Source organism: Boleophthalmus pectinirostris, unplaced genomic scaffold, assembly GCF_026225935.1.
Source record: "Boleophthalmus pectinirostris isolate CB_2022bp ecotype Guang Dong unplaced genomic scaffold, ASM2622593v1 HiC_scaffold_4, whole genome shotgun sequence".
Lineage (NCBI taxonomy): Eukaryota > Metazoa > Chordata > Actinopteri > Gobiiformes > Gobiidae > Boleophthalmus > Boleophthalmus pectinirostris.
The window spans coordinates 39,433,051-39,459,767 of record NW_026571353.1 but is presented as its reverse complement, the minus strand read 5'-3'; the positions used below and the strand labels follow the sequence as shown (position 1 = coordinate 39,459,767).

The window sequence follows — 26,717 nt, the reverse complement described above, 5'->3', positions numbered from 1 at the left end:
AAAACTGAAGCATGTGTCACTAAAAATGAGATTTAGGGACTAATTAGTAAGAAAAATTCCTAGTAAAACTGACCTCTTCTGCTAAATTCTGACTCAAAGCTTTTAACCGTGCGATAATTGTTTCCTCTCATCATTTACTCACCTGAAGTTGTATTTGAAGTGATTTGTGCATCTCTGAGTCAACTTTAATCACTTATTTTCAAGATGTAATTACTCCAATTTATCTTTCTCTCTGCAATTTATCAATTTTATTTAATCTGTGATATGTTTAGGATTCATATTTTGACTCTTCCCATGTCAAAACTGAAGCGTGTGTCACTAAAAATAAGATTTAGGGACTAATTAGTAAGAAAAAAAAAAGTTAGGTGAAATTCTTATTAAAAAATTGATGGACTCAAAGCTTTTAACCGTGTTATAATTGTTTCCTCTCACTGTTTACTCACCTGAAGTTGTATTTGGAATAATTTGTGCATTTTTGAGTCATTTTTAATCACTTCAAAATGTCATTATGTAGAATTCATATTTCCGACTCTTCCCATGTCGAAAACTGAAGCATGTGTCACTAAAAATGAGATTTAGGGACTAATTAGTAAGAAAAAAAAAAGTCTAGGAGGAATTCTTATTAAAAAATTGACTGACTCAAAACTTTTAACTGTGTTATAATTGTTTCTTGTCACCATTAACTCACCTGAAATTGTATCTGCAGTGATTTGTGCATTTTTGAGTCAACTTTAATCACTTCAAGATGTCATTGCTCCAATTTATCTGTCAATCTCCAATTTTATTTTCTTAATCTGTGATATTCATCTAATTCATATTTCTGACTCTTCCCATGTCAAAACTGAAGCATGTGTCACTAAAAATGAGATTTAGGGACTAATTAGTAAGAAAAAAAAAAAGTCTAGGAGGAATTCTTATTAAAAAATTGACAGACTCAAAACTTTTAACTGTTATAATTGTTTCTTGTCACCATTAACTCACCCGAAGTTGTATTTGGAGTGATTTGTGCATGTCTGAGTCATCTTTAATCATTTATTTTCAAGATGCAATTACTGGAATTTATCAATTTTATTTAACTTGTGATATTCATCTAATTCATATTTTGACTCTTCCCGTGTCAAAACTGAAGCATGTGTCACTAAAAATAAGATTTGAGGGACTTGTAATTAGTAAAAACAAGAAAGCCTGGGTGGGTTCCTATTAAAACTGACCTATTCTGCAAATTGGACTTTCGAGAGCTTTTATCCACGTGATAATTGTTTCCTCTCACCGCTGGCCGACCCTCTGCAGTTGTGTTTGGAGGGATTTGTGCATGTTTGAACAATCTTTAATCGCTTATTTTCAAACGCTAAATGGTCACCTTCTAGACTCAAAGCGCTTCAAAACAAAGAACAAAGACGCACATTTTTAATCTTAACCTCCCTTTATGCTTCAAGCTCCTACGACACCATTTCATTTTAAATTTTTGTGAATGAACCAGAGTGAAAAGAGCAGAGGTCGTTTGGAGAATGGAGGATCTTGGAAAGTGTCTTTCTCTGTCAACATAGTCTATTTTATGTCTAAAAAGTGACGTACTGCAGCTTTAAAGTACATTTAAAACCACTATTTATCAAAATAGAAAACACGGATAAGTTCGAAGCTTTACTGTGTGACCTGTTGAGTGTGTTAAGTGTTAAGTACGGAAGCCGAGAGGGGTCACAACAAACGCAAACGCCGCGACAAATACAAATGCGACGACACGACAAAAAGCCACAACACACCAAAAAAAGCCGCAACGGAAATGACCGCGGGACTTTATTTTAACGCAAACGCCGCAACAAATGCAAACGCCACAACACAAACGCGAGCGCTACAACACATTAAAAAGCCACAACACACCAAAAAGCCACAACGCATTAAAAAGCCACAACACACCAAAAAGCCACAACACATTAAAAAGCCACAACACATTAAAAAGCCACAACACATTAAAAAGCCACAACACATTAAAAAGCACAACGCATTAAAAAGCCACAACACATTAAAAGCCACACACATTAAAAAGCCACAACACATTAAAAGCCTCAACACATTAAAAAGCCACAACACATTAAAAAGCCACAACACATTAAAAAGCCACAACACATTAAAAAGCCACAACACATTAAAAAGCCACAACACATTAAAAAGCCACAACACATTAAAAAGCCTGTCTGTCTGCAAGGAGGAGCTAAATAACTACTTATGTTGTCTGAAAATCCTCAGTAGTTTTTCAAAAACACCAAAAAAACTACAGAGGATTTTTCAGACAACATGAGATCCCGGTCTATTTCAAACTGACGAACACTCTAAGACAGAAACTGGTCGACCTCAAGGACAAAACACCGAGCCACGAACAAAACAATGTGGTCTCCTCCATTCAGAGCAGTGAAGACTGAAGTGAACGCTACATTGGAGAAACTAAACAGCTACTTCACAAGAGGATGAACCAGTACAGACGAGAGAACAACACAGGACCTCAGTCTGTTGTAAATCTCCACTTAAAAGCCACGGGCCACTCATTTGAGGACAGCGAGGTACAGATTTTAGCCAGAGAAAAGAACTGGTTTGAGAGGAGAGTGAAAGAAGACATTTTGTTTAAGAGAAAGAATCCTTCTCTAAACAGAACTGGAGACTCAGACACCGTCTATCTCCTATTTACAACTCCATCCTCAAACCTAAATCAAAACAAACAAGAGAACAACAGGTGTATCAGGTCAGGTCCAGAGGTGTGGAAGCTCCATTATGTCCATGAATTGTTCTGTTAATTAGACCCAACACCCTGTACAGGTCAACAGGCCCAACTAACAAACACAAACTGTAAACAAGTGTGTGTTAGTTTCAGAGTAGTTTCAGTGTAGTTAGCTCCTCCCTGCAGATATAAGGAAGTGTCCACCAAAGTCTGACCAGAACTGAAGAAAAAGCCTGGATGAGCTGAGAAACGTCTTCAACCAAACTAACTTTTGTCCAGTCGACAAACTGAATTTTCTCCTTGCGGTGAACTCGACCTGGACGACTGAGGGATTCTTCACACATCTCGTGTAATACATAATGTATGTTAATGTTCTGCTCACTGGTCTCTCCAAACGAGCTGTGAGACGCTGCAGAACATCCAGAACATCCAGAACATCCAGAACATCCAGAACGCTGCAGCTCGGGTCCTTACTCGAACTAGGAAGTACGAGCACATAAGTCCTGTGCTCAGGTCTCTGCTCTGGCTCCTGTGGCTCAGAGACTTTAAAGCAGCTCTGTTTGTACAAGTGTCTCCATGGCCGAGCACCAAAGTCCATCTGTGACATGTTAGTGTCATATGAACATCTCACACTCTGAGGAGCTCAGGGACCAACTCCTGCTGGTGCCCAGAGTCACGACTAAACAAGGGGAGTCAGAGTTTCAGGTTCATGCAGCTAAAACCTGGAACAGTCTGAACATGTGAGACAGACTCTTCTGTGACGCTGTTTAAATCCAGACTCTAAACATTTCTGTTTAACTGTGCAAATAACTGAAAGGTTTTCATTCCGCACTCTTCTCTCCAATTTATGTCTCTCTTTTTTAATTTTAATCTTCATGATTATTTATGTTTTGATTTGTTTTTATTATGATTTTAATGTATTTCTTATTCTGTAAAGCACTTTGAATTACTTTGTGTACGAATTGTGCTGTACAAATAAACTTGCCTTGCCTTGCCTTAAAAAATATGGATATTACAGTTCTTAAGAGTAACATGATACAAAAAAAACATACCCAGAACGCTGATGTAGAAGGACTGGTCGATGAGCTTGTTGCCTTCGGGATCCACCAGGTTGAACTTGAAGGACAGACTCCCTCCTTTCTCCGACTTCTCGTGGCTGAACTGCACCAGGCCTGAGAACACACGAGCCCAAAGTATTAGAGAGATTAAAGAGCGAGAGAAGAAGAAAAATAATAACAGCGGCAGCAGCAGCGGCTCAGATTTACAGAGCACTTTCCACGCTCCTACATTACATTAGCGCAGTGTTCAGTCAGCGCTCCGTCACACTCGCTCTGGGCCACACTGACACAAACTTGGCTCCGTTGTGCAGCAGACCTCTCCAACTCTCCAAATCCAAAAAAGCGCTCGCACAGATAAGAAACATGCCACTAAAGCCCGCCAAGGTGAATATTTCAGAAAGGAACAGGTCAAACTAACTCGAACTTAAAGGTGAACTGAGTAACTTCGTGATGGACAGTCCGTCAGTTGCTCGTCTTCACGGAAATGTTAGTAATTTTGTCAGAGTTTTAGGGTTTTTTGTTAGGTTTTTTTCTCCATATAAAATGAATATCAAAAGAAAAGAAAAATGGATGGTAATGGTGATAAATTACAAGTATTAATGACCTAATAATCAGAATCAAATGAAATAGGAACAGATCTTTTTCACAACGGCCGAAACTGTCGCGATGTCGGGTAAATGTAACTTCCTGTTAATGTTTTTCTGTGTCAAATTGTGTGTGTAAATGTGTGTGTAAATGTGTGTGTAAATGTGTGTCGTTTTCTCCAGCAGCTTCATAAATCTGCCCCGTCACCAAATCTTCAACCAACAAACTCCACAATGGAGAAACATTGAGTGTGTTTACATGCACATCAATAACCCGGTTATGATCGGGTTTTTTGAATATCCCTGTTTCTTGATGGTGCATGTAAACGCAGTAACCCGGTTTCAGTAACCCGGTTATTAGAAACCAGGTTACTGTAGCTGGTTTATTCCGTTAGTAACCGGGTTACTTGTGGCATGTAAACGCAGTATCCCGGTTACTGCAACATAAAGTTGAGTCGCATGCGTCCAAAAGACACTTTCCAGCCTTTCACCACAACAGTAGCGACATAAATAAATTGACCAACATAAATAAAGTGACCAAACGAGTGAAATGACGTAAAATTAAGAGCTGCGCTAAACCTGCACACGAACAATCTGCACACGTACAATCTGCACTCGTACGACCTGCACTCGTGTGACGCTGAAAAGCTAAAAACATGAACTATCTCCTATACTCTATACGCACAGAACACACTTACCATCATCAGCACCTCTTCTGTCACAGAAATAACACACATAATCCACAGAGTCGTGTCATTTAGTCCAAAAGAAACTGATCGCATCAGCGGCGCAAGGAGCGAGTTGTTTTTATCGCCGCTAACAGTTTATGCTAATTAGCCAAACGGTCTTAAGTTTCGTTTCTGTAAAACGTAAACAAATGTGATCACAGCTGAATTATCTGATCAAACGGGCTGATGTGTCTATAGTGTTTATGGTTTATATGTTGTAAAGTTGAGTTTATTTATGCAGAAGATTTTAATGAAGAATCTGCACAGTGGATTGTGGGAGATCTCGTAGCTCCTTAGCTTCTTATGCTAAAGGAGCTCACGGTTTGTATTTTTCCTGGTTTATGAAATTGATTTAAGTTAATTTTTGCGCCTGCGCATTTGTAAGATTATGTCAAGAAACCGGGATACTCCATTTGATCATGTACACGCGGATATGAGTGTCCCGGTTTCTCAGTGCGCATGTAAACACAGTAACACGAACACTGACAGAACCGGGATATGGCTAATAACCGGGTTATTGATGTGCATGTAAACGCACTCAGTCTAACATGAACAATTTATCCACAACGATCAAGAGAAGAAAGAACAAAACTTAAAGGAGAAAAGTTTGGTGAGGATCCAAGGTCATTTGAGGTCACACGGGTCAATTGAAAAGTCACACCATTATAAAGGATTTAGGCAATTTCTGCAATTTCTGAACCATCTGCGGCCTAAAATATTCACCCAGTCGTCACACAAGTTGGCACACACATAACCGGGCTGCACTGGATGTTACAGGTTGAAACCGGTCAAGGTCACCAAGGTCAAATATGTGTTTTTGGTCATAACTCCACGAAGGATCGAGCTCGAGCGTTATTTCTAATTAAAATAAATGTTTAATAATAGTTGTGCTTAAACATTGTGTCAGAACAAGCAGAATATAAAATAATAACAAAATATTAAATAGATAATATTAAATAAATAAATATTAAATAAATTATGTCTCTATAGCTTATAGCAGTGGGCAGCTTTAATACATGTTTGATATGATCTGTTGGGGAAAAATACAATTATATCACGGCCAAGTTTGACATGTCTGATCTATATAAACTTCCTCTGTTCATTCAGTCTATTATAATCGAGTTGAAACAATTTAAAGCTTAACAAACTTTATTTTGGGATATTCTTTATATAAATAAGTGTATTTATTTTATTTTTTAAATACAGAGATTGTAAAACAGTTGGATAATTAGTTTATTTTGGATACATTTATGTTTTTGTATGACTTATTTCATATTCAAAGTTAGTTTTATTCATTTTATGTTTAATACGTCGCAAAACTGCTCTAACGGTCAGATTTGTAGCGTGAATTTATTTTCAATTTAAAAAAATTAATGATTTCAAAATACTGTGCGGAAGAATGAGTGCTTAGGGTATATGTGTGCATGTATATGTATGTGTATGTATATGGGTGTATATATGTATATATATATATATATAGAGGTATGCATGGGTATGTGATGTGTATGTAGGTATGTATATATTATATCTGTGTATATGATGTGTACTATATCTGTGTACATAATATACATATATTTGTTGTTGTCTGTTAGATTGTAATGCAATGGAGGTACTGTGCAATTATTGCTTATAATGTACAGGAAATGAGAAGTCTGTATTTGTTCTTCGTTAATTTGGGACTGTAGAAAAAAGGGGTGGGGTTAAATAAGTATTTACTTCCTCCCACTCCTTTTTCGGACACAAGGAAAATTCTGCGTAACATTTATTTTGCCTGTTATTATAGAATAGAAATAGTTACTTTTTGTGTTATATCTATGTATTTACGTTTTTGTCTTTTTTTATTATTTGTTTTTTAATTTATGTTCTATGTATTACTGTCCGAAAATAAATAAACATAATAATAATAAAAAATAAAAAAGTTTTGCGTAAATTAGAGAGAGAGAAATTCTGAATAAATGCATAAGTGTTACTAAAAAATAATCATTTGAATAATCGTGATTTCAATATTGACCAAAATAATCGTGATAATGATTTTTTCCATCATCGAGCAGCCCTTTTGTGAGCATTATTTTGATTTGAAATAAAACATCTTTAGTCCTTCCCGGCCGTTTGTCAGCCGTCTTTACCTTTGTTGACTTGTTCCTGGGTGAATCCGTTGACGGGCCCCTTCACAGAGAGCTTTTCCTGGTTCAGCAGAAGTCTCCCGCCGGCCGGCTCTTTGGTCAGGACGTACCTCAGCTTCACGTCGTCCGAATCGATATCCGTGCCCTTCAAGTTCTGCTCCGTGATTTTAGAAGACGTGCCTGCGAACACAGAGGAAGGAAACTCAGACTACAGAAGCCTCACGGGGTCAAAACTACGAGAACACTGTCAAAAAAGATGTAGTGGAAAAGGATTATGGTCATGATTTATCGGCCCTGGAAACACTTTTCTTCATGGAGATGTTGGAGATGCTTAGTCTGGAATGTTTCACAGTCTGGCTTTAACCTCCTAAATCCATGTATCATTCATTCATTTTTCAAAATAAAATAAAAAATCAGAAAACGAAAAAACAACAGTTTTCTTCATTATTTGTCTCCAAAACCAAAATGAAAAAACAGATAATGATTCATTTTTTCAGTTTTATGGAAAAAATGGATAACGGACTGAACCAGGACTAAAACAGGTCTGGGACCAGACCGGAACCAAACCGGGACCAAGACCGGGACCAGACCGGGACCAGACCGGGACCAGACCGGGACTGAGAACGGGACCAGACCGGGACTGAGAACGGGACCAAGACCAGGACTGAGAACGGGACCAGACCGGGACTGAGAACGGGACCAGACCAGGACTGAGAACGGGACCAGACCGGGACTGAGAACGGGACCAAGACCAGGACTGAGAACGGGACCAGACCGGGACCAAGACCGGGACCAGACCGGGACTGAGAACGGGACCAGACCGGGACTGAGAACGGGACCAGAACGGGACCAGACCGGGACTCAGACCGGGACCAGACCAGGATTGAAAACGGTTTAGTTTTGGTTCAGTCCGTTATCTGTTTTTTCCATTTTTCATTTAACCACAAAATCGACAACTGAAAAAACGAATCGTTATCTGTTTGAAAACCATTTTGGTTTTGGAGACAAATAATGAAGAAAACAGTTGTTTTTTTCGTTTTCTTATTTTTGGTTTTATTTTCCAGATACTTAGATCAGGAATCAGAATACACTGAGACCAGGGGTGTCAAACTCATTTTGTTCAGGGGGCCGTATCCAACCGACTTTGATCCCAAAGGGGCCGAATCAGAAAACTCATGTCATATAAACCCCAAAAAATAACAATAACTTCAAATATTTGTGCAGAGAAACGCAAATCTATTTACAGAAATCTTTTTTTAATTGATGAAACTCTTTTCTTATTATAATATTATAAGATTATGAACAACCTGAATCTTGAAGAAAAATTCAATTTCAACACAATGTTTTAACAATAACTTGTATGCAAACAGGAATAAGTAAATTTTTCTGGGAAAATCCTGGACACTCGGCTCCACTTTTCTCATGTTTGGACATTTTTCTGATGAGGGTGTCACGGTCAACAGTCAAAACGATCGTCCTTTAAGAGTTTTTGGAAAGAGACAATTCTTCATTTGTGCTGCTCTGGTGGGAGGGGCCACGTACAGAGACGCTGGAGATGCTGCTATGCTCAGCCCCGCAGAAAATTACCAATATTTTAGTAGAAAATATAATTAAAATATTTTAGTAGAAAATCACCCAAGGGCCACATTAAAGGTCTTGGAGGGCCGGATCTGGCCCCCGGGCCTTATGTTTGACACCTGTGCACTAGACGGTTTGTAAGAACTCCAGAAGTTGTAGACCGTCCATCGGCCAATCAGCTTCCCAGTTCCCGAGATCGAGGATTTAAAGCCGAAACAAAGAGAATGTTTGGTGAATTTTATCAAGGGGAAAAGACGTTATTGTCCTTCTTCCTACGGGATTTGGAGCATTACATACGTCACGACCAAACAGCAGCGACTGGTTAAATAAAAAAAAGTACCCGCCTACCGTCGAGCGAACGAATCCTAATGCTGCGAGGTCACACGGTTTCTACAAAGTCAAACCGACTCATGAATCAGGCTAGTTTAAGAGCTCCAAAATACCTCGAAAAACAGGCATTCTGACTGCGACCGGGATCGCCTCTCCACAGATCTGACCTGTAACTTGATCCGGTTTAGTCTCAATGAAGATAAAAAAAAAAAGGTTTAACGGCCAAACTGTGAAACATTCCAGACACGGCACTCACATCTCCTTGGAGAGAAGCGCTCGACGAACCTTCCAGCAGAAAAGTTAGACGACGCACTTTTAAGTCTTTTTAAACTCGTGCAGCTTTTTTCTCCCGGGAGCCTCAGAGGGTCAAATCTCTTTCTCGTGGAGCCGGCATTTGTATTTATTCACATTCTGCTGTGTAAAGTGTATTTGGTGTTTTGTTTGGGCCTCAGATTGATGTTGACAATGCAAAAACAGCAAACAGAAGCAGCTGCTCGGTCCCACATGAACCACGACCGTTCATTCTCCAGGCGGTTTCCAATTTATAAACTAAGATGTAACAAGCGGCGCTGCTCTTGTTTCCTGCACTTTTATAATTAAAAAGTTTGATCGTTTGAGAGCAGAGGTGATGCACACGGCGCCAACGCACACACTCATTAACTTAATACAATACAAATATTACGAGGACAAGAGTAACGTGCTTTAGTCTCAGCTGCAGGGAGCACGGTTCAGCGTTTTTGGGGAGCAACGGTGGTTTAAGGACGTGGTACAGCTGATGGTTCCAGCTTATCTCCAGCAGTGTCCTTGGGCAAGACACTTCACCCACCTTGCCAAAGTATGATTATGGTGTCGAGTTATTGGTGGCGTAAGGCGTAATATCAGTAATGTTGAATTCTCTCATCTATTTGCATACATAAGTCTCACCAGATTTTAAGGCACATTAAAGGTTGTATAGAGGATTTTCCAAGGAAGGAGAAATCCAGCGACTGTTTGTCCTTTTTCAAATGTTGCGCATGCGTGAAAACACCCCCCCCCCCACAGCTCCTACGTAGAAACGCCTCCTCCCTCCTCCTCCTTATGCCAGAAACAGGTTTGTTTACAGCCGGTGAACTGCACATGACTTGTAAACAACTAACTACAGTGTTGGTTAGACAAGACGGAGAAGTGAGGAGCGGGGGGAGCGGGTGCGCGGACATTTCGTTTGCGGACGAGAAGTGAGGAGCAGGGAGAAGAACGGAGCAGAGAGAGGAGAGGAGAGAGGAGAGGAGAGGGGAGCGGTGCGCGGACTCTTTCTTTGCCTTGAAAATGACGTTTTCAGACATAGGATATCGCTTTCGTGTCCTGAAAAACGTTTGTGTAGCTCTTGGAAATAAAGTACGTTTTCATAATAAGCAGAAGTTTCCTGTCCAGGAGTAATTTGTGGACCAGTGCTTCAGTCTTTAGACCCTTCGTCTGCTTCAGTCGCGCCATCGCTGGAATGAATCTCCAAGAATCACCTTAGTTTGGCTTCGCTGCTTTTCCCCTTGTCTTCTTCTTTCATCGACCTCAAAAACTGACTTTCTTTTGCGGCGAACTGCTCCTGGATTCTTGTCGCCATCGCAACAAACTTTGTGCAAACTGCGAGGAAGATATAGGTAAAAAAAAGCCGCTAAGAACTGTTGCGTTGGTGGAGTAAACAGCGTCTGTGCGTCTTGCGTCTGTGGACTGTGTGACAGTCGTACGTAAACCACGTAACGGCGGCGCAGACAAGTCAGTTACACTAGAAACGTAGGGAGATTGATTGACAGCCTGTCAGCTCACAGATAACGAGGCAGTGTCGTTATCTATTGGCAAATGTTTAGCCCCACCACGTCCAGAGTTGATGAATTTTTATTCTCTTTTTTTTGGTCATCATAATTACAAGGCGACTGCATCTATAATCTATCACTGACAACTTGAAACAAAAAAATAAAAATAAATCCTCCATACAACCTTTAAGTGAAACAAACAGGGCAAAAATATCGAAATATTGTATCGTTTAATGTGATGATACGGTATCCATATCGTGAGTTGCTGTATTGATATATCGCCAAGAGTATTTTTTGGTATATTTGACAAAATTATTTTGTTACAGCTAAAGTTTTGTTGCTTGTTTAGTTGAAGGAAACTTGTTTATGCGACACATTTGACATTTTCACTGTTTTGAGGATTAAAATGTTTGTGTTTCATATGAACTTTACACAAGAAGTGGTTTAACAAAGACTTTTAGTATCACAGCCAGGATTTAGCCTTTATTTTTTATTGAACTGCATGGAATTGATTTGAAATATATCGTAGCCAATCGAAAGTGCGCTGTATCGAGATATGTTTCATATCATGGCCTATGTATCGAGGTATGTATCATATCGGCAACTTCTTAATGACACCCAGCTCTACTTGAGACTGATCCTTTAGTCCAGGCGTCCACGATCCATCAGCAGGTCGAGGCGTAATTCACCCGGCGTCGTCTCTCTGTCTTGGTGAATGTGCTTTATGAATGTGAATGTGTGCGAATAATTTAAGTTTTTTTATTTTTTTATTTCCTACGAGGACGACTCAAATATACAATGACTAATAGTGTGTTTAATGCAGCTTTGTGCACATTTGTTTACGTTTTACAGAAACAAAATTAAAAACCACATGGCTCATTTGCATAAACTATAAGCCGGAAAAAACAGATCGTCCTTGTGCGCTGATGCGGTTCATCTTCTGTCGGAGTAAAGGACACGACTCCACAAGGCTCCTGACTACGGTGACCATAACGCTCCGACAATCCATCAAGCGGTGCAGCTTCGTAGTTTACCAAAGTCATACTAAAACATTTTGGCAGATTTTTGAGCGCCGTGTACCACATAAAATCGGTTTGAGGTCAGTAAACTCAACCAGAATTAATACATAAGGAGCACTGTCGTTTTTTGAGAAAATTTAAGGATTTTATGTGTGTCTTATAGTCTGAAAAATACGGTATAATAAAATCTGAAGCTGAACCCAAGATCGTGTTGTTTTCAGTGGTCTGTGCTCATTGGTTTATGGGCCCAAAAATAATTTCCATTTCCGCATTTGCTTCGTCAATACGGACAAGCTCCTCCCACCCGCGTGACGTCTGTAACTTGCACGGCGTGGATCAGTTTGACCTAGTGCAGGCTCAGAGTGAGGCTTGTTCACACAGGACAGGTCGAGGACGTCTGGTCATTTGCAAATTACCGCCCCACCTCTGTGTTACTTACAGCTCATTCACAGGGGATAAGCAAAGTTCGTAAATTACTTTATTTTACTGACATTACGACCATTCCTAATCCAGGACAACATCCTGCGAGAACTGGCCCTCTTCTTGGATCTCTTGCCGTTTCTGCAGATCGGTTTCCATGTATGGGGCTGTATTATAATTTGCCCCTAAAACTGCTAATCAAAATTTCTACCGCAGCCTCCATTATTCAAGCTGGACAGAGATAGAAAAGGTGTGCAAATACAACAACAACAAACACTGAGATGCAGATTCACACGGGACTAGTTTTATCACCGGACATCTGTGTTTTTTTTATAGCAGGTAATTTGCAGTAGAATTTTCACTTTACAAATTACAGACATGGCGCATTCACACGAAACTAGGATCTCAGGAATCCTCTACGATTATTACAAATCACCAAAGGTCCACAGGTCATAATAATCCCATGTGAACTGGACTAAAACAAATTTTTTGACGCTTTAAGGATTTAAAAATGTTAAAAAGTTAATCTTATGAAAACAGAAAAGAATCTCTACAAAATCCGACCTTCGTGAAAGTTGTGGATGCCCCATCAGTCGAACACGAGCAGTTTGAATTCCCAAAAAATACATTGCTCTTAAGGGAAGAATTCGTTCCAGGTCAAAGCTCCCTGGAGCGGCCACTAGTCGTAATCCTTATCCAGTTTTTATTATAGATCCACGCTGCCCAGAGGCTAGTTTTAATGTCCACTATGTAGGCTAAATGTATATAAAAAGAACTGAGCAGATGCATTTCTAACAAGGTTTTGGCAACACATGAATTTGGTCAATTGCCAAAACCGTATGATTATTTCTATTTCTGTTTTTATTGTATACGGTGGATTAAGTGTCTTGCCCAAGGCCACAACAACAGCATTCGTCTACTTTTTTTAAATTGCCGCACTAGAATAAAGTGTAATTGCACATCCACTGCAGTAGTTGAGTGTGTGCAGGAAGTATTAGCACTAAAGTGTTAAATGAAGTGCAGAAAAAGTATGTAAAGCGTTCACTGTGACTACGGTGGGAAATGAGGAAAGACCGGTGTGTTTACTGTGTCTAAAAATGTTGGCAGCGGGCAGCATGAAGCCAAATAAATAACGATGTCGCTTAAAAATGGTACACCCCAATCACACTGATAAGACGCTTGAGTTTTTTGAGTGAAAACATGTTGAATATTGCAATAATCATCTCACTTTGTGAACGCTGCTTCAGTAAACCAGCGAGTTCTTTTAGCGTCATTTAAGGCAGTGTAACAAATAGCAGAGGAAGATGATACTGCCAAACTATAACACGAACATCACCGTTAAAGATGAGGAGGACACAGGAGCGGACAGTCAGGAGGTGGATCCTGTTTTCTGAAATCCAAAACCTGCAATTTTAGGTGTGCGTCGGGCAAAATACGTGAGCAGTGGAGCCAGGGCCTAAGTACAAGACTCTACCGCCAAAAACACTCTACCAACTGAACTACTGTCACCTTCAGCTTCACTGTGACTACGGCGGGAAATGGGGAAAGAACTGTGCGTTTACTGTGTCTAAACATGTTGGCAGCGGGCAGCATGAAGCCAAATAAATAACGACGTCGCTTAAAGGCATCACACCCCAATCACGCTGATAAGAAGCTTGAGTTTTTTGAGTGAAAACATGCTGAATATCGCCAACAATCATCCCACTTTGTGAACGCTGCTTCAGCAAACCATCAAGCTCTTTTAGCGTCATATAAGGCGGCGTAACAAACAGCAGATGAGCTGATACTGCCGAACTATAACACGAACATCACCGTTAAAGACGAGGAGGACACAGGAGCGGACAGTCATGAGGTGGATCCTGTTTTCTGAAATCCAAAAGTTGCAATTTAACGCGTGTGTAGGGCAAAATACGCGAGCAGTGAAACCAGGGCCTAAGGACAAGACTCTACCTCCAAAAACACTCTACCAACTGAACTACTGTCACCTTCAGGCTTCACTGTGACTACGGTGGGAAACGAGGAAAGAACTGTGTGTTTACTGTGTCCACAAATGTTGGCAGCGGGCAGCGTGAAGCATAAATTATGGCGTCGCTTAAAGGCATCACCCCAATCACGCTGATAAGACGCTTGAGTTTTTTGAGTGAAAACATGCCAAATATCGCAACAATCATCCCTCTTTGTGAACGCTGCATCAGTAAACCATCGAGCTGTGTTAACATCATACAAGGCAGCGTAACAAACAGGTCGTTATGAGGTGGATCGTATTTTCTGAAATCTACGCGCCGCCCTCGTTCACTTTTAAGGCATTCTAAAAATTATGTGTCTGAAAGTTGCAATTTTACACGTGCGTAGGGCTTTGTTACTATTTTTGGTATAAGCGTGCGAGCCAAACCTGCACCAGCAGATCTAAATGTGAATGTGGGTGGATCATTTAAGTTTGTTTTTTATTTCCTACGAGAACGACTCAAATATACATTGAGTAATAATGTGTTTAATGCAGCTTTGAGCACATTTGTTTACGTTTAACATGAAATGAAACTTAAAACCACATGTTTCAATTGCATAAACTATAAGCGCTGAAAAAAACAGCTCGCTCTTTATGCGGTCGACTTCTGTCGGACTCTGCGAGGCTCCTGACTACAGCAGCCGTAAAGCTCCGACAATCCATCCAGCGGTGCGTCTTCGTAGTTTACCAAAGTCGTACGAAAACATTTTGACAGATTTTTGAGTGCCGTGTACCACATAAAATCTGTACGATGTCAATAAACTCAACCAGAATTAATACATAAGGCGCACTGTCGATTTTTGAGAAAATTAAAGGATTTTAAGTGTGTCTTATAGTCCGAAAAATACAGTATAATAAAATCTGAAGGTGAACCCAAGATGACGTCATGATGTTTTCAGTGGCCTGTGCTCATTGGCCCAAAAATTATTTTCACTTCTGCATTTGCTTCCTCAATATGGACGAGCTCCTCCCACCTGTGTGAAGTCTGTAACGTGCGCGGCGTGGAGCGTCTGGACCCAGCGCGGGCTCAGACCAAATTACGGCTCCACCTCTGTGTCACAGTCACACGGGGTAAACGAAGTAGGGTGAAATACGCACGCAGTGGAGCCGGGAGATAAAACGTTTGCTCTCGTACGTCGGCGACTGAAGGCGAGGGTGTGATTTGTCCGTGTTTTGTGGAGCGGGGAAGGGACGCGAAATGTTTTCTTCTCCCTGGGGAGGCATAACGGAAAATAACTGAGAAGCACTGATCTATCGGAAGCTGGAATTGTACCGCCAACCGCTCTGCCAACTAAACTACCGTCGCCCTCGGGACTTTAAGATTCACCTGTGAAACGTCTCGGGTTTTATTGTGCAGTTCTTTATCTTCTTTAACTCCCTCGTGCGGCTCGTGTGTGAGGTAAAAGTGAAGGACGGTTCAAAGCAAAAGTCATTATAAAAACATGAGATCTGCGCCTCAGAGTCGTCGAGCTGTGATTAATGTCATGTAATATAACTGATCCAATTCTAATCGAGGTCCAGATTTATTGTGTGGTCAGTGAATGCATCTCTGGGTTGTTTTAATGGAGCAGAGGGAGGGAGTTTGGACGACGGAATTGGATTTTTTTTGTGTTGGAAGTGATTTAAAGTTCAGGAAATGAATACTGAAAGTTATTCTTATAATAAAACACAATCAAATCAAATCAAATGTTTAAAAATGTGATGAAGAAATTCAGAAGATCCAGAGCAAAAATGCAACACCTGGCCACGCCCACGACACCTTTCCCCGCCTCCTCACCTGCCCTGCACCTTCACCTGTCCCAAGTCCAGACCAGACACCGCCCTCCTCTGGCCCAGCCCCCTCACCTGCCGAGCCCTATCCTCTGCCCCTCACCTGTCCCACACCCTCACCTGCCCTGGCCCGTCACCTGTCCCACCGCTTCACCTACCCCACCCCTCCCCTGTCCCTCTCCATCGTCAAACCCCCTCACCTGCCCCTCCTTCTCACCTGCCGAACCCCCTCTCCTGCCTCTCTCCTGCCCCTCACCTGTCCCACCTCCTCACCTGCTCCACCTGTCCCACCTCCTCACCTGCTCTCACCTCCTCCTCACCTGTCCCACCTCTTCACCTTCCTCACCTTCCCCTCACCTGTCCCACCTCCTCACCTGTCCCTCACCTTCCCCTCACCTGTCCCACCTCCTCACCTGTCCCTCACCTTCCCTCACCTGCCTCACCTGTCTCTCACCTGTCCCACCTCTCACTGCCTCTCACCTGTCCCACCTCTCCTCACCTCCCACCTCCTCACCTGCCTCTCACCTGTCCCACCTCCTCACCTGTCCTCCTCACCTTCCCCTCACCTGTCCCACCTCCTCACCTGCCTCTCACCTGTCTCTCACCTGTCCCACCTGTCCTCACCGCCTCTCACCTGTCCTCACCTGTCACCTCCACCTGCCTCACCTGTCCCACCTCCTCACCTGTCCCATCTCCTCACCTGTCCCACCTCCTCACCTGCCTCTCACCTGCCTCTCACCTGTCCCACCTCTCACCTGCCTCCTCCTCACCTTCCTCACCTGTCCCACCTCCTCACCTGCCTCTCACCTGTCCCTCACCTGTCCCACCTTCTCACCTGCCTCTCACCTGTCCCACCTCCTCACCTGTCCCTCACCTTCCCCTCACCTGTCCCACCTCCTCACCTGTCCCTCACCTTCCCCTCACCTGTCCCACCTCCTCACCTGCCTCTCACCTGTCTCTCACCTGTCCCACCTCCTCACCTGTCCCTCACCTTCCCCTCACCTGTCCCACCTCCTCACCTGTCCTCTCACCTGTCCCACTCACCTGCTCTCACCTGTCTCTCACCTGTCCCACCTTCTCACCTGTCCTCTCACCTGTCCCATCTCTCACCTGTCCCACCTCCTCACCTGCCTCTCACCTGTCCCACCTCCTCACCTTCCCCTCACCTGTCCCACCTCCTCACCTGTCCCTCACCTGTCTCTCACCTGTCCCACCTCCTCACCTGTCCCTCACCTTCCCTCACCTGTCCCACCTCCTCACCTGTCCCTCACCTCCCTCTCACCTGTCCCACCTTCTCACTTGCCTCTCACCTGTCCCACCTCCTCACCTGCCTCTCACCTGTCCCACCTCCTCACCTGCCTCTCACCTGCCTCTCACCTGTCCCCACCGACTGACCCGTCAAACCCCCTCACCTACCACCTGTCCCCCCTCACCTGTCCCGCCCCTCACCTGTCCCCGCCCCCTCACCTGTCCCCGCCCCCTCACCTGTCCCCGCCCCCTCACCTGTCCCCGCCCCCTCACCTGCGGGCAGCTGCAGTCCTCTGTTGACGGTCATCCGGGGCCCCTCGCTGCGCAGGACCTCCATGGTGAAGTGGAGTCGTCCCGTGTGCGTGTGGACTCCGTCTGTGAGCGTGAAGCCCAGCTCGTCGGCGCCCCCGCTGGTCGAGTCGGGCGTGTACACCAGCAGCCGGTCCAGCACGTCCTGGTACGTGAAGGTGGAGCCCTGAGACAGAACTTTACCGCTCTCTAGAGGCTGGGAGTAGAACTGACGCCTGCGCAGTTTCCCTGGAGCAAACGGACAGAACAGAAACAGAAGTGTGTCACAAAGAGCTTCAGTAAAACATGAACCAACGAGGAGCCAACGGCGACTGAAGACGACAAAACGCCACGATGAAGAAAACGGACGATTACGCCAAACACAGTGTCAAAGTTCAGTCAAGATAAACCAGGTCTGAACCAGGATTAAAATAGGACTAAACCAGGTATAAACCAGGATCAAACTAGGACAAAACCAGGGCTAAACCAGGACTAAACCAGGACTAAACCAGGACTAAACCAGGACTAAACCAGGACTAAACCAGGACTAAACCAGGACTAAACCAGGGCTAAACCAGGACTAAACCAGGACTAAACCAGGACTAAACCAGGGCTAAACCAGGAAATAAACCAGGACTAAACCAGGACTAAACCAGGGCTAAACCAGGACTAAACCAGGATGAAAACAGGACTAAACCAGGACTAAATCAGGTCTAAACCAGGTCTAAACCAGGACTGAACCAGGACTAAACCAGGATTAAAACCAGGATCGAAATAGGACTAAACGAGGACTGAACCAGAACTAAACCAGGATTGAAAGTAGGACTAAACCAAAACTAAACCAGGACTGAACCAGGACTAAACTAAACTAGGATCAAAATAGGACTAAACCAGGACTGAACCAGGACTAAACCAGGATCAAAATAGGACTAAACGAGGACTGAACCAGAACTAAACCAGGATTGAAAGTAGGACTAAACCAAAACTAAACCAGGACTAAACCAGGACTAAACCAGGACTAAACCAGGACTAAACCAGGACTAAACCAGGACTAAACCAGGATCAAAATAGGACTAAACGAGGACTGAACCAGAACTAAACCAGGATCGAAAGTAGGACTAAACCTAAACTAAACCAGGACTAAACCAGGACTAAACAAGAACTAAACCAGGATCAAAATAGGACTAAACGAGGACTGAACCAGGACAAAACCAGGATGAAAGTAGGACTAAACCAAAACTAAACCAGGACTAAACCAGGACTAAACCAGGACTAAACCAGGACTAAGACTATGACTAGGAAAAAACCTTTGGCGCCTTAAGGGTTAATCTAAAAGTTTTTCTTTATAATTCTTTTATTTTAATTTTTAAGAACTTTATTAATTGACTTGAAAACATCTTGGTCAAGTGTTGACAGCATGAACAGGCTGCATTAACAACCACACTTTTAGAAGATACAAAGCTACAAATAGATGTTTTTGTTGTATTATTTCTTCTTTAAATCACATTAAGCTAATACCTTCTGCACACACACACAGACACATAAGTTAATTGAGTTCAGAAAGGATCATTTTGGGACATAAAAACCATGAAATTAAAAGTAGAGTTGGCAAAGTTTTGTGATGAAATGGTTTTATTGTGAAGCTTTGTTGTTACCTCCTCGAATAAACAGACCTGAAGTTGTGTTTTGTTTCATTCACACGTGTTTGAGTAACTCTTTATTATTAGTTTACCTACATCTCCAAAGCTCAAAGTGCTCTGTTCCACCTTGTGATGTCACGAAGTGGTAAATTTCCAGTCAACAGCTCCTTTTATCTTTATTTATTTCAGTAGAGTTTGGAATTTCCAGAGCTGAAATGATCCAAATGATTCTAGTGAAGGTGTGTGGAGTTTAAAAACATACTCAGTGTTGGGAGTAACAGATTACATGTACTGGAGTAATGTAATCAGAGTACAAATGATGAGTAACTGTATTCAGTTACAGTTACTGTTTCAGTGAGTGGTAATTGGATTACAGTTACTTTGTTGAAATAAATGGATTAAACAGAAGGATTTTCCTGTTTTCACATTTTGGAATAAACCAGGACTAAACCAGGACTAAACCAGGACTAAACCAGGACTAAACCAGGACTAAACCAGGACTAAACCAGGACTAAACCAGGTCTAAACCAGGACTAAACCAGGACTAAAACTAAACAGGACTAAACCAGGACTTAAACCAGGACTAAACCAGGACTAACCAGGTAAACCAGGACTAAACCAGGTCTAAACCAGGTCTAAACCAGGACTAAACCAGGACTAAACCAGGACTAAACCAGGTCTAAACCAGGACTAAAACCAGGACTAAACCAGGTCTAAACCAGGACCTAAACCAGGACTAAACCAGGTCTAAACCAGGTCTAAACCAGGTCTAAACCAGGTCTAAACCAGGACTAAACCAGGACTAAACCAGGTCTAAACCAGGACTAAACCAGGATAAAACCAGGTCTAAACCAGGACTAAACCAGGACTAAACCAGGACTAAACCAGGTCTAAACCAGGTCTAAACCAGGTCTAAACCAGGACTAAACCAGGTCTAAACCAGGTCTAAACCAGGACTAAACCAGGACTAAAACCAGGTCTAAACCAGGACTTAAACCAGGACTAAACCAGGTCTAAACCAGGACTAAACCAGAATTAAACCAGGTCTAAACCAGGACTAAACCAGGTCTAAACCAGGTCTAAACCAGGACTAAACCAGGACTAAACCAGGTCTAAACCAGGACTAAACCAGGACTAAACCAGGGCCAATTTGAAGAGAACAAATATGAATTTTCAGGATGTGGTCGCTACATTCATGTAGTTTTAAAAAGCAAGACAATATCAAGTAATCCAAAGTAATCAGATTACATTACTCACTATAATTATTTAATAGATTACGTTACAAACTACATTTTGGGATATGTAATCTGTAATCTGTAGGGGATTACATTTTAAAAGTCACCTTCCCAACACTGAACATAGTGGAGCACTTTCTGTATTACCACGTGACATCACAAGGTGGAACAGTGTTTTCAGAGCGTTGAGACTGATTTTCAACTCGGCCTGAATGTGTCGGGTTTGTGCGTTGAACGTGTGAATGAAACAAAAAAAAAAACACAACTCCAGGTCTGTTTGTGACGAGGAAAATAATCAGAAAATAGCGTAATACGAGCCCTTTAAGCTTTTTGCGTTTTATTTGCGGTCGGGTCATTTTAAAATCATAATTCTAGCGTTTGATTGGCAGTGTGTGTGTGTGTGTGTGTGTGTGTGTGTGTGTGTGTGTGTGTGTGTGTGTTTACCGTAGGAGGGCTTGCGTATGATGGTGAAGATGATCTCGTTCTCCGGCGTGTCTCTGTCCTTCACGCTCAGGGAGGAGTTTGTGATGACCACGCCCGAGTTTTCCTCCACGTGGATGCTGCTCACGGACACCACCGGCTCCAGGGCGGCTTTAGTCTGGAGAGAACAGGGCTGGGTATCACTGAGAAGTTGCCGATACGATACATACCTCGATACGCAGGCCACGATACGATACATATCGATACGCATACGATACGATCATATCTCGATACGCAGGCCACGATACGATACATATCTTGATACGCAGGCCACGATACGATGCATATCTCGATACGCAGGCCACGATACGATACTATCTCGATACGCAGGCCACGATACGATACATATCTCGATACGCAGGCCACGATACGATACATATCTCGATACGCAGTCACGATACGATACATATCTCGATACGCAGGCCACGATACGATACATATGATACGCAGGCCACGATACGATACATACGATATCTCGATACGCAGGCCACGATACGATACATATCTCGATACGCAGGCCACGATACGATACATATCTCGATACGCAGGCCACGATACGATACATATCTCGATACGCAGGCCACGATACGATACATATCTCGATACGCAGGCCACGATACGATACATATCTCGATACGCAGGCCACGATACGATACATATCTCGATACGCAGGCCACGATACGATACATATCTCGATACGCAGGCCACAATACATACATCGATACGCAGGCCACGATATACATATCTCGATACGATACCAGGCCACGATACGATACATATCGATACGCAGGCCACGATACGATACATACTCGATACGCAGGCCACGATACGATACATATCTCGATACGCAGGCCACGATACGATACATATCTCGATACGCAGGCCACGATACGATACGATACGCAGCCACGATACGATACATACGATACGATACGCAGGCCACGATACGATACATATCTCGATACGCAGCCACGATACATACGATACGATACGATCGATACATACGCAGGCCACGATACGATACATATCTCGATACGCAGGCCACGATATACATATCTCGATACGCAGGCCACGATACGATACATATCTCGATACGCAGGCCACGATACGATACATATTCGATACGCAGCCACGATACGATATATATCGATACGCAGGTCACGATACATATCTCGATACGCAGGCCACGATACGATACATATCTCGATACGCAGGCCACGATACGATACATATCTCGATACGCAGGCCACGATACGATACATACTCGATACGCAGGCCACGATACGATACATACCTCGATACGCAGGCCACGATACGATACATATCTCGATACGCAGGCCACGAAACGATACATATCTCGATACGCAGGCCACGATACGATACATATCTCGATACGCAGGCCACGATACGATACATATCTCGATACGCAGGCCACGATACGATACATATCTCGATACGCAGGCCACGATACGATACATATCTCGATACGCAGGCCACGATACGATACATATCTCGATACGCAGGCCACGATACGATACATACCTCGATACGCAGGCCACGATACGATACATACCTCGATACGCAGGCCACGATACGATACATATCTCGATACGCAGGCCACGATACGATACATATCTCGATACGCAGGCCACGATACGATACATATCTCGATACGCAGCCACGATACGATACGCACCATATCTCGATACGCAGGCCCACGATACATATCTCGATACGCAGGCCACGATACGATACATATCTCGATACGCAGGCACGATACGATACATATACCTCGATACGCAGGCACGATACGATACATATCTCGATACGCAGGCCACGATACGATACATATCTCGATACGTAGACCACGATACGATACATATCTCGATACGCAGGCCACGATACGATACATATCTCGATACGCAGCCATGATACGATACATATCTACGATACGCAGGCCACGATACGATACATATCTCGATACGCAGGTACCACGATACGATACATATCTCGATACGCAGGCCACGATATGATACATTCCTCGATACGCAGGCCACGATACGATACATATCTCGATACGCAGGCCACGATACGATACATATCTCGATACGCAGCCACGATACGATACATATCTCGATACGCAGGCCACGATACGATACATATCTCGATACGCAGGCCACGATACGATACATATCTCGATACGCAGGCCACGATACGATACATATCTCGATACGCAGACCACGATACGATACATATCTCGATACGCAGGCCACGATACGATACATACATACTCGATACGCAGGCCACGATACGATACATATCTCGATACGCAGGCACGATACGATACATATCTCGATACGTACGATACATATCTCGATACGCAGGCCACGATACGATACATATCTCGATACAGCACGCTTTCGATTCAATACGATATATTTCAAATCGATTCGATACAGTTCAGTCATGTCTGTAATACTGAAAGTCTTTGTTACACCATTTTTTGTGCAAAGTTCATTTGAAACACAAACATTTTATTCATCAAATGTCAAATGTGTCACAAAAAAAAGTTTCCTTCTGATGTAATAAGGAAGGAGGTCGTGTATTTGACAAAAATTGTTTTAGCTGCGTCTAAAAAGGGAATTACAAAAAGTTGGTTACAACCAGATCCACCTGCACAACGAGACTGGATCAGGATTGTGGAAAGAATAACATATAATCTTAAACTGAAAGGTACAAACACGATACGCAATGGGAAAAATGGAATGTATTCATCAATGACACCAGAAAAACAACATAGTACATAAAAATGTCAATACCAAATGCATGTTTAAACAAGAACCTGTAACTCCAGACTGTTGTTACACTGTTTTTGATGGTAACACTTTATAATAACTACACCTTATTTAGCCTTAATAAAGCATGACTAAAGACTTAATTAATAATGAACAAAGACTTAATTAATAATGATTCATGCTTAGTAAATATTTAATAAAGGATAATTACTCTTCACTCCAAAACAGATAACAGCTGCCTGAATTATCATTGCATTACATTATCAGTAAATCATTCTCTCATAGTTTACTAATGATTAATAAATGCTCAAATGGTTAGTTCATGAGTAATTAAGTATGAAATAATGATGAGTAACTATTTACAGCACAGGCAGATTAAGTGCAAGTGCTAATTAAGGTAGTAATTAAGTAGTTATTAAGCGTGAATCATTATTAATTAAGCCTTTGTTCATGCTTTATTAAGGCATAATAAGGTGTAGTTATTATAAAGTCTTACCTTTTTGATTTTATATTGTTTTTGTATGTTTTGAAATGTTACTTAAAACCAATAAAAACAAAGTTATAAAAAAAAAAAAAAAAGTTTCCTTCCGCAAAACAAAACTGTGGCTGTAACAAAATAATTTAGTAAAATACACCAAAAAATACTCCTGGTGATATATCGATACAGCAGCCCACGATATCGATACTGTATCATCACATTAAGCGATACGATATATCGATATTTCAATATTTTTGCACACCACTAGGAGAGAACGACAAAAGCATGAGAACAACGACTAAAACACAAAACGCTCTTCTGGTGTTATTATTATCACAGTTTTGGATTCACATGTTTGTTTGAGTCATGTTTTTGTATATTTTGATAGAGAATTGTGGTGTGGGAGTGTGGGTGATGGGGGACTGTGGGCGGAGCCTCGTACAGAGTCTTACAGTAAACCGTAGGGAGGGTTTGAACGTGCATGGGTGACATTTAGAACTTCTTCAGGCCTTTTTGTGACGAGGGAATAAGGTTATAATATCTCCCTATTACTATTTTGCATAATAAAATATAATATAAACATGAAAAACAAGTTTATCTGAGCCAAAACGCCAGCAGAGGGCGCCAGACTTTAATGAGTAGAAGCTAACAATTGAAGTAAAATTTGCAGCTTAGAGAGAGAAATGAGAAAATAAGAACGAGTCTCAAGATATGAACGCAATTTTGCTCAAAGGTGCACTTCTTGTCTCCATGGAGATGCTATTGCTTTGCCTGCAATATCCCACAGTATGGCATTAAACTCAAGAGACATAAAGGAGATGTCACCAGGCCAAGTTACAGGTCAGATCTGTGGAGAAATAACATCACTCACAGTAAAACCTAAAGTTTAATGCCATATTTTGAGGCTAGTGTCGTAGTACTTGAGACCGATCTTGGTCTCAGGACCGACACAGATATGGTCTTGATCTCATCTCAGACTCGACCGTGTTTGGACTCGGTCTTGTCTTGGACTCAAGGTCTGACACTCGTAAAGGATGATCGTATTTCATTACGGCCGCTGCTGCCGGCAATACACTTTTTACCGCGACATGTGGCTGAAGTTTGCCAAATAAAAGTGCACAAATGCGTCTATATTTGTCACGTGCATTTGGCTTTGTAAATGTGCAGAGGCTAAATATCCCTGTAAAACCAGTAAGAGAATGTAACTCCAGTTAGAAACTTGAAAAAACAGGTTTAAAAATCCTACAAACTTTATTCACTTTTTTCTCAGTTTTCTGTAAAGTCCCAGTGGAAGTTCTCTTAAAGAACAGGTTCTCAAACTGTGGGTGAGGGTCTCGACCTTTAAAAGTCTCAGTCTTGTTTCGGTCTTGACCCTCAGAGGTCTTGGTCTCAACTTTTAAAAGTCTCGGTCTTGTCTCGGTCTCGACCTTCAAAAGTCTCGGTCTTGTCTCGGTCTCGACCCTCAGAGGTCTTGGTCTTGTCTCGGTCTCGACCCTCAGAGGTCTTGGTCTTGTCTCGATCTCGACCTTCAAAAGTCTCGGTCTTGTCTCGGTCTCGACCTTCAAAAGTCTTGGTCTTGTCTCGGTCTCGACCTTTAAAAGTCTCGGTCTTGTCTCGGTCTCGACCTTTAAAAGTCTTGGTCTTGTCTCGGTCTCGACCTTCAAAAGTCTCGGTCTTGTCTCGGTCTCGACCTTTAAAAGTCTTGGTCTTGTCTCGGTCTCGACCTTTAAAAGTCTCGGTCTTGTCTCGGTCTCGACCTTTAAAAGTCTCGGTCTTGGCCCTCAGAGGTCTCGGTTTCAACCTTTAAATGTCTCGGTCTTGTCTTGGTCTCGACCCTCAGAGGTCTTGGTCTTGTCTCGGTCTTGGACTGGTCTTGGTCTCGACCCTCAGAGGTCTTGGTCTTGTCTCGGTCTTGGACTGGTCTTGGTCTCGATTAGCGCTCTTGACTACAGCACTAGTTGAAGCATTTCTGTCAAACCGTTGACACAATCAGACACGGACCTTCCACGATTAAAGTTCCATAGTGCGTCTTTAATAGAGCAAACCCAGTGTTCAAAGCCCCGCAGATTTAACCCGACATCAGACCTTCGAGCGCGTGGGACATTTTAAATCGTGTTATCAGACAAAGCCGCTCCGTGAGTCTTTACGTTAGCCGCAGAGTAAACAACCGACTCCCTTTATCTGAGGACACAGAAATAATAACAGACCTGGAAACGGCACAAACAAGAAAAAACAAGAGGAAACAAGAGGCTGCCTGTTTGTGTTTTTATGGAAATAAATATTTGACAATAGTTTGGAGATGTTAACACAAGTGACATTTCAATTTTACAGAGATGAGAAGAGCCGGCTTTTGAATCGCGCAAAATTGGACTTGAAAAATCTCGTCTGACAACATCTGAAACGCCACGAGATTCTAATTAGGACGAATTAAACAAAGACGT

General features: G+C 42.4%; 1 protein-coding gene across 1 annotated transcript in view; it reads right to left on the bottom strand.

Annotated features, from left to right (window-relative positions):
* Window positions 1-26,717, bottom strand: part of fras1 (Fraser extracellular matrix complex subunit 1) — a 607,084-nt gene that overhangs the window by 90,964 nt on the left and 489,403 nt on the right. Inside the window, exons 44-47 of the mRNA XM_055161976.1 lie at window positions 20,968-21,121; window positions 17,634-17,897; window positions 7,207-7,383; window positions 3,763-3,882 (exon numbers count right to left, since the gene is read on the bottom strand). Of these exons, the coding sequence (XP_055017951.1) occupies window positions 3,763-3,882; window positions 7,207-7,383; window positions 17,634-17,897; window positions 20,968-21,121 (715 nt within the window). The remainder of the gene's footprint in view (window positions 1-3,762; window positions 3,883-7,206; window positions 7,384-17,633; window positions 17,898-20,967; window positions 21,122-26,717) is intronic.